The sequence below is a fragment of the Nelusetta ayraudi genome, unplaced genomic scaffold (genome assembly GCF_046127955.1).
Source record: "Nelusetta ayraudi isolate G7.1 ecotype Tasmania unplaced genomic scaffold, CSIRO-AGI_Nayr_v1 ptg000084l, whole genome shotgun sequence".
Lineage (NCBI taxonomy): Eukaryota > Metazoa > Chordata > Actinopteri > Tetraodontiformes > Monacanthidae > Nelusetta > Nelusetta ayraudi.
In genome coordinates this window covers 5152265-5166019 of record NW_027466134.1, presented here as the reverse complement: position 1 = coordinate 5166019, position 13755 = coordinate 5152265, and the positions used below count along the sequence as shown (strand labels likewise).

The 13755-nt window shown below is 44.1% G+C and overlaps 2 protein-coding genes across 2 annotated transcripts; both read right to left on the bottom strand.

The window, feature by feature from the left end:
• Positions 1 to 869: 869 nt before the first annotated feature.
• Positions 870 to 10958, bottom strand: naprt (nicotinate phosphoribosyltransferase). The gene is made up of 13 exons (XM_076045696.1): positions 10649 to 10958; positions 8206 to 8333; positions 8008 to 8090; positions 7033 to 7163; positions 6023 to 6138; positions 4482 to 4678; positions 3520 to 3660; positions 3212 to 3296; positions 3059 to 3139; positions 2869 to 2971; positions 2089 to 2246; positions 1300 to 1407; positions 870 to 1190 (listed from the first exon to the last, which is right to left on the bottom strand). The coding sequence occupies exons 1-13, from the start codon at positions 10896 to 10898 to the stop codon at positions 1104 to 1106; spliced, it is 1668 nt and encodes a 555-aa protein (XP_075901811.1). The 5' UTR covers positions 10899 to 10958; the 3' UTR covers positions 870 to 1103.
• Positions 10959 to 11511: 553 nt separating this feature from the next.
• cunh8orf82 (chromosome unknown C8orf82 homolog) lies at positions 11512 to 13565 on the bottom strand. Its single transcript, XM_076045702.1, has 3 exons — positions 13314 to 13565; positions 13121 to 13169; positions 11512 to 12689 (listed from the first exon to the last, which is right to left on the bottom strand). The coding sequence occupies exons 1-3, from the start codon at positions 13476 to 13478 to the stop codon at positions 12205 to 12207; spliced, it is 699 nt and encodes a 232-aa protein (XP_075901817.1). The 5' UTR covers positions 13479 to 13565; the 3' UTR covers positions 11512 to 12204.
• Positions 13566 to 13755: the final 190 nt, after the last annotated feature.

The window sequence follows — 13755 nt, the reverse complement described above, 5'->3', positions numbered from 1 at the left end:
GTTTTTTTTCTATGTGGCCCTGCGATGAACTGGCGACTTGTCCAGGGTGTCCCCTGCCTTCGCCCTATGACAGCTGGGATAGGCTCCAGCAGACCCCCGTGACCCTGAGCTCGGGACTAAGCGGGTATGGAAAATTAATGAATGTACGGGGTGGTTGTCTCTGGGAGCAGGGGCGACTCAAGGATCAGAGCTTCAGGGTTGCTGAGCCCTCCTCACCCTCACCTCCACCTCCACATTGCCTTGAGACTCTCCCTGACTTCCTCCTTTAATATTTTTTATTAAAGGAGGGAATACAGGTATGAAATACAGGTGGGAAAAGGGATGAGTGTATATTTAATAAAGACTGGACTCATTACAATACATTCTATTATTTTTACATGTGCCACCTCCAAAATAGGGCCCGTGTTGTCCTTGACTGAGGGTGGTGCACATTTGTACATGTGTGTGTGTATGTGATACCTTCTACAAGCCATCAACGTTGAATATTCCTCACCAAACATGAACATTTTCTCTTTGTTTTCTTAGTCTAGTGCCCCCTACAGGTATGTAGTTGTATTTACTTTTTTTTTTTTTAAATGAACTTCTTAATAAGTTGCAATACACGGCGATGCCGCCTGATAGATACGGCCAGTCACATGACACCGTGTTTGATTTGCTTTATCACACCGTGCAACCTTTGACATAACTCTGCCAGACAGGAAGCGGTTGCAACTTATGAAGGCCGTGACTGGCCACGCCCACCAAACTACACCACCGACTACAGCCAACTGCGCCTCCTCATGGCAAGAAATAAAGGAATGATGTATGAGGTGTGTGTGTGTGGGGTGAAAGGGAGCGGTCAAACAATAAAAATATGGAAAAGTTGACGGTTTAGAACTATTTTATATCCACAACGGTCCACCAATGTTAAGTTTAACTGCTTCTCAGTTATAAAATCAACAATCACTTTACAGACACCGGCATTGGCGCCGGTGGAGGCAACACACTCGAACACTGTCGGGTTAATGGGGCTGAACTTCGTCAGAGGTATTTTTTTTGCAGTGAGGTAAATTCATTCCAGTTGACACAAACAGCAGAGGACGACAATAAAAAGGTCAGGATCATCAGTTGGCTAAAAGAAAGTTCTTCTTGTTGGAGCCTCCTTCTTGGATCTCTGTCATTAAGCTGTGGAGTTTTTCAGACAGCGCCACCTGGTGGGGGAAACAACGGCCAAAGATTGCAGTGGTTAACGCAGCCGCGGGCCATGTTGTGAACACCTGCAGCAGTGCAGAGAGTGACTGGATGGTGCGTGGAGCTCACTGTGTAGGGGTCGGGATCCTGCAGCCGTGTGTGTCCATGGTGCAGAGTCCAGACGGAGTGCTGGACCTTTGCTCTAGTTTCTGCAGCGCTGCACAGAGGGTGTGTAATCTAGACAGGGATTGGTAGAGAAATAATCAGACTCCACTGCAACACACCACTGAGAAACGTGCTTTCCTGGTCAAAGCCAAGCAGCGGCTACAGATCGGAAATATTTCCTAGGATAAACTGCAGTAAAATCATTTTACAGTTTATTTTAGTGTATGTATATATATATATATATATATATAAATATATATAACTATATATATATATAGTTATATATATATATATATGTGTATATATATATGTATACATAGTTATATATATATGTACACACACACACACACATATATATATATATATATATATACATATATATATATATATATATATATGTATATATGTATATGTATATATATATATATATATATATATATATATATATATATATATATATATGTATATATATATATATATATATATATATATATATATATATATATATATATATATATATATATATATATATATATGTGTGTGTGTGTGTGTGTGTACATATATATATAACTATGTATACATATATATATACACATATATATATATATATAACTATATATATATATATATATATATTCTCCCCATGGGACGATGAAGACCAAACCTAAACCTAAAGATGTTCTACAGCATTACAGCAGTTTTCCTGCTTGATTCTGGTGTCAAGGTCTCCTGCTGGTGCTGGTGCTCTCTCACCTGGCCCTGGACAAACACTTCTTGACGCAGGCAGGTGACGGCCGCTGGGGTGACCACCAGCGAGGAGTGGTCCGAGCCCAGAGGGTAACAGCTCAGAGGTTCTCCGCTCTGCGGAGGAGGCTCCACCGCCAGGCACACCAGGTCCAGGAAGGGATGGCCTGCCGGGACAGAGAGCTGCTCTTTAATGAGTCATCACACTTCTCCACTAGGCTGCCGTCCGGTCATGTGAGCGACCACGAGAAGATGACACCGGCGGCCTGACGTGCTGCAGAACTGGCTGTTGGCCATGTCTGGTTGTCCTTGTGCAGCTTGCAATACAACAATACTGAAATACCATGAGAACAGCTGAAAGTAAGCAACAGCTGAGAAAGAGATGTTCATGTAAACACATTGTTTTTCCTTTTTTTACTCTGGCAATATTTTATTTTGATTTCTTTGAAGTGAGTATAATTTTTTTACTTCTCTTTGCACGAATTCTTGTTGATGTAATGATGCAAATTTCCCCAGTATGGCATTAATAAAGGTGTTCTATCCTATTCTATTCTATTCTATTCTAAGTAAGTCATAATAAAATAAGAGACATGCTGCAAAAGGAGAATGTCAGTTTATATGAAATTATCTTATCAATTATGTCATTTAAATCAGTTACAATTCAGAATTGATTTAACTGGCCCTGCAATGTGGGTCAAGCAGCATCTCATAGTGTACAATAGTATACCTCCTACAACTAGGTAACATAGTATGTGTCTCTAGTAGATCCTCGGTGCCTGGACTGCTCACCTTCACTGTCTGCCAGCCTGTAGATGTCCTTCCTCCCAGGGACGGTGGTCTTCTTTGGATCCTCGCTGATCTTCATCTTCGGCCTCTCGTTCACCTCCACCAGCTGATGGGAGGCAGATGTGAACATAAAGCACATCAAGGTGCTGGGGGGGGGGATCATCTGAAGCTGCCTCTTCAGCTTCTAATCTACCTTGTAGACGCAGCCCAGCGAGGGCTGCTTGGTGCAGGTGACCAGGTGAGTTCCAACACCGACCATGTTGATCTCATTCTCCTGCAAGCACAGCGCCCAGAGCGTCAGCAGAGCGAGGGAAGCTCTTCCACTAAGCCGCTGCCACGCTCTCACCTTCTCGTTGAGCTCCACCAGGCTCTCCTCGCAGATGTTGTTGGTCCCCACGATGATCAGCGAATCAAAGGCTGGGACGGAAAATCTGAGGAAATCACGCAAACGGATAAAAACGGAGCTGAGAAAAGAGAGACCCGCACGTGCTGGTGCTGCAGCCCAGACGGCACCAACCAACCCAGACCGAGCAATCATCAAGACTGGAGAACATTGAGATGGAGACCGGACCAAGACTTCACGTATCGAAGAAAAATCACAACAAAACAGAAAAAATCTTTTAAAATTCCAGCGTCTTTCTAAATCTGACTCACTGCTCCCTGCAGAGGCGGAAGACGCGGCGCACGTCCAGCGACTGCCTGCAAAGGTCGCCGCTGTCCAGGCGCAGCCCCAGCGGCTGGAAGCCCAGTTCGCACAGCGCTAGCGCTACGGCGCAGAAGTTCAGCAGGCCGCTGCTGCAGGGTGAAGAAGAAGAGAGTTAGCAGGGAGATAGCAGCTCTTTCAACTGAACCGCTTCCTTCGGCTCGGCTCACTGAAAAGAGTCTTTTGGCTCCCAAGCGGCTCCTCCTTTTGTATTTTTTTTTTTTTTTGCTATAACCAAACGATGTGCTAAAATTAATGATGACTGTTCGTGATATGAAAAATATTAAATGTGTATTACACACTCAACACAAGTGAAGCATTCAGCTAAAAATTCAGTTGATGTGTGTGTGTGTGTATTATATATCAAGGTATTTATTATTCGGTTTATCCCGTTTCTAATTTTTTTTTTTTTTTTTTACATCTCTCTATTGCACAAAATCTCCACTAAAACTCTTCTAAAAAAATATTTTATTTTAAAACTCTGGATGTAAAAAAAACAAATTTAAAAACACAAGACACCCTCATCAGCTGTTTGGTCCACAGGAAGTAGCTCTGGCAGTTATAGACACTCAGGGGTCACATGACTGAGGTCACATGACAGCCCAATGTGTGAGCTAGAGAAGATGGTGTCCAGTGTTTCAAAATAAAATCCTGTTCGGAGGAACTTTCTAACTGGATGAATGAATCTACACAGACTCCACTGAAGCTCCTTCTGAACGGCCGCCAACTCTGCCACTGGATGTGGATCATCGACCCGTTTGCTAGGTCAGCTCCCGAAAATAATAAACATCTCCCAATCAGGAGGCGGAGCCAGAACTCTCGGAACTGGTTGGTTGGCCAACGGGCCATCGCTAACGTCAACACTCAACACGCAGGTGCATCTTCAGCACCGAAGACGTTGGCGCTTGTTTACCATCCAACGCTGTAGCTGTCAATCACAGGCAGGAAGTTGCGAGGGTAGGAGATGGCGTAGGACAGGAAGGCGGCCAACTCGCCCTCGCGGATCTTCTCCGAGTCGGCCTGCAGAAGCTCACACACTCGAATCAACCAGCCCTTTGTCAGCGAGATGAAATCCACTGGATCGGGGGCTCCATCAGCTGCCAGCAGGGTCTGAGAGAGAACAGCAGACAGTGCACCTTCACTCACTCCAGAAGATACACAGTGCAGACAGCTGAGTGGCTTTAAATGAAGACAAAGTCTTTGCAAAGGGCTTCCAAGAACAACGACAAGAACATGCAGAGAGAACGACCTCGGCTCAAAAACCAGCCCCATCTTCCTCCCAGCATCTTCTCCAGGAGTTCCCATGTTGAAAACATTTGAAACAGCTTTTAAAAGGTTGACGCTGAAACTGAAACTGGTGGAATCATCGCGATGGGATGAAAACAAAAAGCCCACTAGGCGACGATGGCCTACTGACATTGGACAGTCGCCACAACACAGAGGTAACGCACACGACCGACACAACACAAGTCACATCTTTGCAGAGCATGATGGGAAAAATGGAGACTGAGAGTGTGCACTGGCTCACCCAGCTGGACGTCAGAGGACCGGAGGGAAAGCAAACTGTCACCGGCAGCATTTTAGGAAGCAGGATTAGAAAAGAAACACCCATGTTAAAGTGTGAAAGCACCCTGCCTGGGATCAACACTCCAGGCTGCTGCTGCTGCTGCTGCTGGCTGGCAACAGTAGCTGCGGCTCCATGACAGCTTTCACAAAATAAAATTTCAAAAATTTCCACAAAGGACAATTTCAATTTGCAGATGTTTCCACTGAATGGTGTGAACAGCAGAAGACGCAATTCTGATCAAATCTGGTCCTGCAAGACGCCACCCTGAGGAGGAGGATGGAGGTCCCACCCCAGTCTGAAAAACCTCCTCATGAGTGCGGCAAAACCTTTCAGCCGTATCTGAGAGGTTTTGCACAATTCCAGGGGTCATGGAAACGCAGCTGAGTGCCTTACAGGTAAACTACCCGAACAATCAGAACATCAAGTGAAAGTTGTTTTATTTTGTCAATTTAACATAAAAGATGAAAGCAACACATTTTATCGAGCCATTCCACGCAAATTGACATCTCAAGCAGTTCCTTGTTGTAACTTTGCTGATTAAGATTTTCAGTTTATTAAAACCACAAAGCCACAAACTCAGAAAATTATTATAAAATTTGAGTTTTGTTTTTTTTTAAGCTGCAAGACCTGATCAGCAAAATGCAAATAAATAAAAACTAGAAATATATTGATGTGCATATTATTCCTTTATACAATATGTCACATTCACCTTTTAAGTTGAATTGCAGAAATACTGCAACCTGTTCAGGATATTCTAATGTTCTGTGTAGTACCTGTAGTGTACCAGTGTGTGTAGTGTAACAGCTCCTCTTCGGGAGAATTATTATTCTACCACTAAAACATCATCCATCTCAAATGTCTTTCTTGTTTGCAGGACGCGGACTCACCCTGGGCCAGACCTCCTCCAGGGAGTTGTAGGAGGTGACGTAGGAATGTGCCATGGTTCCGGCCACGGGGATCCCAAACAGGTACCCGGCCTGGACATTACTGGAGAGATCAAAGCCTGGGAGGGCAGGTTGACACTTCAGAGAGACGCTGCTAACAATCTCACGCAAACTCGTCTTGGAGAAGAGAAGCAGGCGTTCAGTCTGATTCAGAATCTACACTTCAATCTCATGTTTCTTTTCCAAAGAAACGCTGGAAGAGACAGATTTCCAATGGTGGATCAAAATCACACAGATTGAACAGCTTCAAAAAAGCTTAAAGGAACAAATGTTGACCAAAAAATAACAAACTTGGCATTCAGTTAATTAATTATTTTTTTATAACACCAAATTATTATTACAACACTTTTTGCAACTATATTGTTTAGTTAAAATACTAAATACTGAAATGTCAGTGAAATCCCAATCAAAATACTGAAGTTAAGCTATGTATGGAACACTGAGGACAAAGTGGACAACGGTCTTTTACCTCCAATTAGGGCTGTGGAGATCAATGGATTTCCAATTGAAATCAGATTTCTTAGCAAAGATGTTGTTAAAAAAAAAATGAAAATCTTAAAATCCATTTTCCTCTCGTATGCTTCCGGGTCTCTGTTACTCATTCATCGTTGTTCAAGATGATGGAGAAACCTTTTATTTTGAAAGAGATGTTTGGTGAAAGACAGTTAAGGTTGTCACTTTATCCACAGGGGGAATCATTTGTGTGTCCAAGGAGGACTTCCAGTATCTTTCAGTTGCACTTCATTCCCAATAGGGACGTTTGTTTGTCATTTTTCTTAAGAAAAAAAAAAAAAAAAAAAAAAAAAAAGATAAAACGTTTAAAATCATTTATTCCATTGTCTTTTGTAGTTTGACCCCCCCCCCTCAAAAAAAAAAAAAATCGAAATCGAAAAATCGAGCTTTCAGATGAAATAATCGTCATTTTATTTGTGTCCAAACTCTCCCAGCCGTACCTCCAATGTAGGAGTATCTGGATGCAGTGAGTCCTCCGTCCGGCCCCTGGGCCCTGCGCAATCCCATCTCCAGCAGCTTCCTGTGGGGGCCGGCCGCCACCCGGAAGCGAGTGGCGTTGCTGCACACCAGACTGACGACACGACAACAGACACGGGTCAGCGCCGCCGGTTCAAACCAGCGACGGTGCTGCAGGACTGTAACTCACGACCTTTGCTTAACCTTTGACCCGCCAGCCGAACGCAAAACTGTGTATCACCCTACAGCCGGGGACTAAATTTACCCCGCGAGGAAGGACGAGGCATCCTGACCGCGACAGCTGTGAACACTACAACCGATATAGCAGCAGGCGGCGCCTGCCCAGAGTTTGCATTTAGGGGGAAAGAAGTGCAAAAATGTCGATGGAAATGTCAACCATGTCAGCGTCAAGTCAACAAATCCCTTTTATATTCTGTAGATACACAACAGGGATAAAGAATCATCAGGCAAAATATGTCTTGTTGAAGTTACTGAGTTGTAGCAGTGCTGCTGCGTCTGCAGAAGAAAATATTTTAGACCAAATAGCAAAAAAAAAAAAAAGATAAAAATATCGAGGAATATCACAAAAGTGTCATGGAAAGACTTTTTTGGCATTTACACGTCAGTGGACGTGACGTAAAGGGTCACGTGACCAGTTCACTGACCGGTGAAAATGCAGCGTTATGATTGGACGGGGGAGGAGACGGAATATTTTTTTTGCAAGTCATCAAAGAGAAAAATATTACAACCGTTCCTGACAGCAAACAAACGTAAAGAAACAAAAGAAAACAGAATTCTGGTCAAATATCATCTTGACAGATTTGACCAGAATTATTTTGCTTTTCAATGGAAACGCCTGCATAAACGCAATTGTACTTTGTCGATTTTTTTTTTTAAATTATGCTTTTATTTTGCGAAAAACTGTGATGGAAACAGAGGCGGTGTGTGCGTGTGGTTACCTGGCGTAGTTGACCAGACACAGCAAGCTGGTCTCCAGCAGCTGCACCACCACCAGAGGTCCTGCCACCTCCATCAGAGGCTCCTGCAAACATGTCCAGCCACGATGCAGCTTCAACGACGGTCTGAGATGATCCCCTGCAGACCTTGTGCGTGCGTGCGTGTGTGTGTGTGTGTGTGTGTGTGTGTGACCTGCTTACCCTGGCAAACACCACCGTGCCCTCTGGGACAGAGCGGAGTGTCACCTCTGAGCAGTCGAGGCTCTGGAGGTAGTGGAAGAAGGCCGGGTCGGTGGTAGGGGGCAGCACTGACCGCAGGAACTCCACATCTGTATCCACAAGAACAGAGGGGACATCGCTGAGTCGCTGGGAGGGGGAACTGGCGGAGAGCAACTGTAGTAGAGGCCACATCAACCGAGACCGAGACCTTCTCCAGGATCAAGAACCAATACCTTGTACACCTCCGGTCAGAAGTCTGGAGACACCTTCTCATGCACATTGTTCCTCTATCTTGACAGCTTTCTCCACTGCAGAATGATACTGAAGACCAGGGGCACTGAGTGCTACTTCATGGGTCCTGAGATCATATGAAGGGCTACCAGTTTGCTAGACTCTCCTGAAATAACAAACTCTCTGAGTTATATATCATTATTATTATTATTATTAATGAGTAAGTCTTGATAAGTGTGAAGACACTTATCAAGTTAATGGGTTCTCATTAATTATCAAAAATAACTAAACAAGGCTGCATAAAATTGAATTTTTCTACTCATGTGGTCCTTTGGGGCTACCTGGTGCTTGCGGGCACAACGTTGGTGACCCCTGCTGTAGACCTGAAATAAATGAGCAAGATATCTGTCATTATGCAGCAAAGAAAAAGACCTTTCTGCTTTCTATGAAAGGTTGCCATCTCAAGAAAACAGACAAAATGACCAGTGTCCCTTTTCAATTCCAGTTTGCTTCTAAGTGGAACAGCAACGTCTCTTTTCAGCACGATGTCTTTCCATATTTTTCTTTAACATTTTGCTGCTTTGCCGACTATTTTGAAATCATAGTTTCAAAACTATTTTCAATTCAAAAAAACAAAACAACTTTGCTTCATTACATTAAAAAAAAGAAAAAAGAACTATAAATAAGGAGCTGGATTCTTTTCTGTTATTATCGTGTTATTACAGTGTTGGCTGAGTCTCCACTGGCCTGGATGAAAAGTCCCCAGTCCGTCCAGCCCGAAGCGGAGACCAGACCCAGTAAAAGTGTTCTGGAGACCAGGACCCAACCTCCAGGACGACCACAGTGCTGGTGTAGTAACAGCCGACACAGAGGGTGTGTTTATTTTCTGCAGCTTGCACTCTGACACAAATCATGTGTGTCCCTGGCCCCCTCCCTCTCACATGTTTCACAGCACACGCGTATACACATGCTTAGTAGCCTCAGAAGAAAATCTAATAAGCCCCTCGAACAGCTAATCTAATGCAGCACCGCTAGCGACAGAGACCTTCTCAACCATTTGAGGGCTTGAATATCAAACTCAGCAATGTTGTCGTTGTAGCTAGCGGCCTGTACGGAAAGCAAACTGCACACTTTAATCACAAGTAGCACACCCAAAAACCAGCTACTGAGGAGGAACATCGACTTGTATTCATATAACAGAATTTTACACATGCAATTAAAAACCGCAATTTAATCGCGAGTTAACTACAAGGATTCTGCGATTAATCACGATTAAAAAAAAATAATAGTTTGACAGCCAGAGCTCATACCTACCACTATTACTAGAGATACGTACAAACAAACAAACGAGTTCATTCTTGTAGTTCTTGTGCAACTGCACTGATGCAAACAGCGCTTGGAGACTTCAGGCTGATTGTCAACACAATGCAGTACATCACAAAATACACAAAGAGTCCAAAACCTTTTTTTTTTTCTATCACTGTGGTATTACACAGTTTTAAGACTGAACTCCTTGAATCCATGGCATCTCTCATTTGCCGACTTCTAGTTTATCTGGGGTTGTTGCGGGGGCATGCAGGTCATGTAGGTCATGTCTTCCTGACACACACTTTGACAACAACCCTACTAAATGATGAGTACAGGTCAAAAACACTATGTCAGAATCAGAATCAGCTTTACTGGCCAAGGTTTGTACACGCAGAACAAGGAATTTGACTCCAGGTTTTTCTCTATTCTACTACTTTGGTAAAAACAAAACAGAACAAAAAAACAAACAAACTACAGAATAAGTAAAAAGTTAAAAGTAAGGGTAAACAAGTAAAATGAATAAATGAAATATAAATGAAAGTATAAATGAAATGTGTTGCTGTTATTATTATTATTATTATTATTATTATTATTATTATTATTATTATTATCATTATTATTATTATTATTATTATTAATAATAATAATAATAATAATAAAACCGCCTAATGGCAGCAGTCCGCAAGAGATTAGAGATTATTCGAGTGTGCCAAAGTTAAAGTTCTTTTGAATTCGCTTCTGTCGCCCAATCAGGATCTCTCATAAGTCGTAAATAAAATTAAAAAAGTACGGCAAGCAGAATAGTTGGCAAATAAAACCTAACCACATAGCCGCCACTTCTGCGGGAAAAAGTTCGGCTCGGCTCGGCTCGGCTCGGCTCACTCACCGTTACTTGTGAAGCGAAAGCTGCGCAGGAAGAGCAGGCAGTCGTGCAAGCCGGCGAAGAGCGAGAAGCCGCCGCCGAGCGGGTTGTCCCTGAAGAAGAGCTCGAAGACGGCGGGCTGCCGGTCCCGGCCGGAGCGCCAGTAGGCGTAGGCCATGGTGAACTGGTAGAGGTCCGTCAGCAGCGGCGGGACCCGGTCCCGGATGGACCGCTCCAGTGCTTCACATGTGTTCCCGCTCGGAGGAGCTGCCATGATGTTGCTGTGTGTGTGTGTGTGTGTGTGTGAGTGTGTGTTGGACCCAGCCGAGGTTTACTTCAGCCCAGCCAGTCACCCAGTCCGCGAGGCGGGCAGCCGCAGCCGAGACCTCTGGGACTTGCAGTTCACTCACTCACTGACTCACAGCGCGCAGTCTCACGCTTACACAAGGAAAGTTGACTTTGGTAACGCGCTCCACACCTTGAGTTAATTCAGTGTTTCTCAAAGTGGGTAGCGAGCCCCCCCTGGTGGCCGCAGAGTCATATTGCTGCCAGTCAGCCGTCACAAAAAAAAAAATAGTGATAAGCTTGGAACGTTTAGAGACGGAGCCCCTGAGTGGTCATTCGAGAAAAAAACAAAAAAATAATTGCTAATTCTTAAGGGCTCCGTACTACGGATTCGGGCCCACGAATGAGCACGAATTAGCAATTGTTTTATTTATTTTTTTCCCTCGAATGGCCACTCGGGGGCTCCGTATTCAGGTTTGTTTTAAATGTGATGTTATTGAGAGCTGCATTTTCATGTAAAATTTGCAAGGTCACGTGACAGATCACCCTGACAAGCTCTTAACTTATTGTTGTGTTTGAGAGTCTGTAATAATATTGCTAGATTCTGGTTTAATAGGTGTATTTAATACTATTATACTTTCCATTGTCCTCATTATCAGCTTTCTTACATCTTTAAACAAAAGAAAAACATTTTCTCATAGAGCATTCATTTTATGACAAAAAAAAATGTGTCATGACCCACATTCAATAAACTCTGAGATTCAAGTTGAATTCTTCCTCATAAAGTGTTCTGGTTCACTGAAGCAATTATCATTAAATAATTAAAGAGTCAAACACAAGAAAAAGCAAAATCTAATGACTTAGGCTCCACCACAGCATTCACACTGATTCCACTGTTTCACTTTGGCATAGATTATTAGATCAGATGAGCGCCTCCTTGAGGCTGCATTCCTGGTGTGACCTTGGTGTGATGCCAGACACTACCACTAGCACACACTGGTAGTCACCCAGACTACAATCCTACCACAATGTCTATTTTCAGGGTCTTTGTTAAGGCTGTTAAATGTGGATTTAATGTGCAACTGACTGTTATAATCTCTGAGCTTCACTGTAACCAAACCATTAGATAGCGAGAATAAACCAGTTCAGAGCCATTAAAGTGACATAACTGATGATGAATTATCTTATTGGAGATTAAATTAAAGTCAACAAAATGAATTTAATGTATCTAGTTCCATCATGTAAAACACTACCAGTTCAGGTTCAGGTTCAGGTTCAGGTCCAGGTCCAGGTCACTATCCAAGTTCTCCTTGGTGCCCGCCGCCGCCCTCCTCCAGCTCAGCGGGGAAGTGTCCTGCGAGGCCATTGGTCAGTTTGTGTTCCTGTCCTCTCCAGAGGAAGTGGGTGGGCTGCGCTGGCTGGCTGTCCTCTGCGTAGACGAAAAAGGGACTGAGCTCGATGGCCAGAGCGGACCGGACCAGGCCCACGCTGCCACTGCGCTGCGAGCAGGGGTGATACACTCGCCCGCTGGCAGGGTGCATGTAGATTTCCTCGGGGCGGAAGGGAACAGAGAGCTTGTCAGCCCCGCCGCAGTACGACAGCAGCTCCCCCGCAGGTTCCTCCTGGTTCTGCAGCAGGTGAGTGAAGACCACCGGACGGTCATCGCAGCGCAGGAAGTTCCTCTCCCGGCCACAGAGAGACAAGAAGGGAAAGGCCTCCTGGTAGCGGCCAGTCTGGTTCGACTGCAGCCGACTGAAGAAGAAGACCAGGAACTTCTTGTCTGGTGAATCATAGACAAACAGGCTGAGGAGTTACTGAGACATTCATGAAATTCGTGGAGAGGTTCTGATTGGGTCACAGCTTTGTGAGCAGATTTTTTTTTTCTATGGTGATTTTAAATTATCTACATATATATATTTATAGAAAAAATGTTGCGTTAGCGTTTTAATTTTTGTGGAATAAATTTAGGTCACAACCTCATGATAAGGAAAAAAGAAATGTGTGTCCCGAGACTCCTCCAGCTGTGAACCACTGGATTCAGATTAGATTAGAGTAGATTAGATAGAATTTTATTGATCCTAAATTGGGAAACTAGACTGTTACAGCAGTCAAAAAGGAGTACAAAAAGTGAAAATATATATTTTTTTTTTTTTTTTTTTTAAATAGTGAAATGTATGTTGCATAAGATGTGCATTCATGCTGCTTCTTTACCTTTAAAGCAGGTCACGAAGTTCTTTACCTTGGTGTCGTCCAGAAAGAGCTGTCGATTGAGCACAAACTGATTGTCAAGCCAGCAGGACACCCATTGTGCTGTGTCTGCGTGCGTGCGTGTGTGTGTGTGTGTGTGTGTGTGTGTGTGTGTGTGTGTGTGTGTGTGTGTGTGTGTGTGTGTGGGTTCGTTCACCTGTCCCTGGTGGTCAACATAGTAGAAGTACTCTCGGATCCGCGGTTCCGGGCTCTGGCCCTGGATGTATGAGGCGGTCCCCCTGGAGGCGGTGCAGCCCGCAGCAAGTCTGCGCTGCGCGGACAGAGCCCCGCGGCTGAGGCTCACACTCCGGACCACAAACATGGCGAATCACCGAGCATCGAGTGTGGCTGTCATCCGAATACAGACCGTGAAATATAGGCCAACACTTGTTGTGTGTCCACCCGCAGTCTCAACTGCTTGACACGGCGTGCAATGACCGAGTGAATTAAACACCTTCGTGTGTTTACAAACGCAACACGGTTGGCCTCAGACCCGGAAGCACTTATCGGTTCACAACCAACACCGCTTGTATTTTACTATTGCCACCTAGTGGACATTAAGAAACTAGCTGTCCCTTGAACGATGAACAAGGACGGAT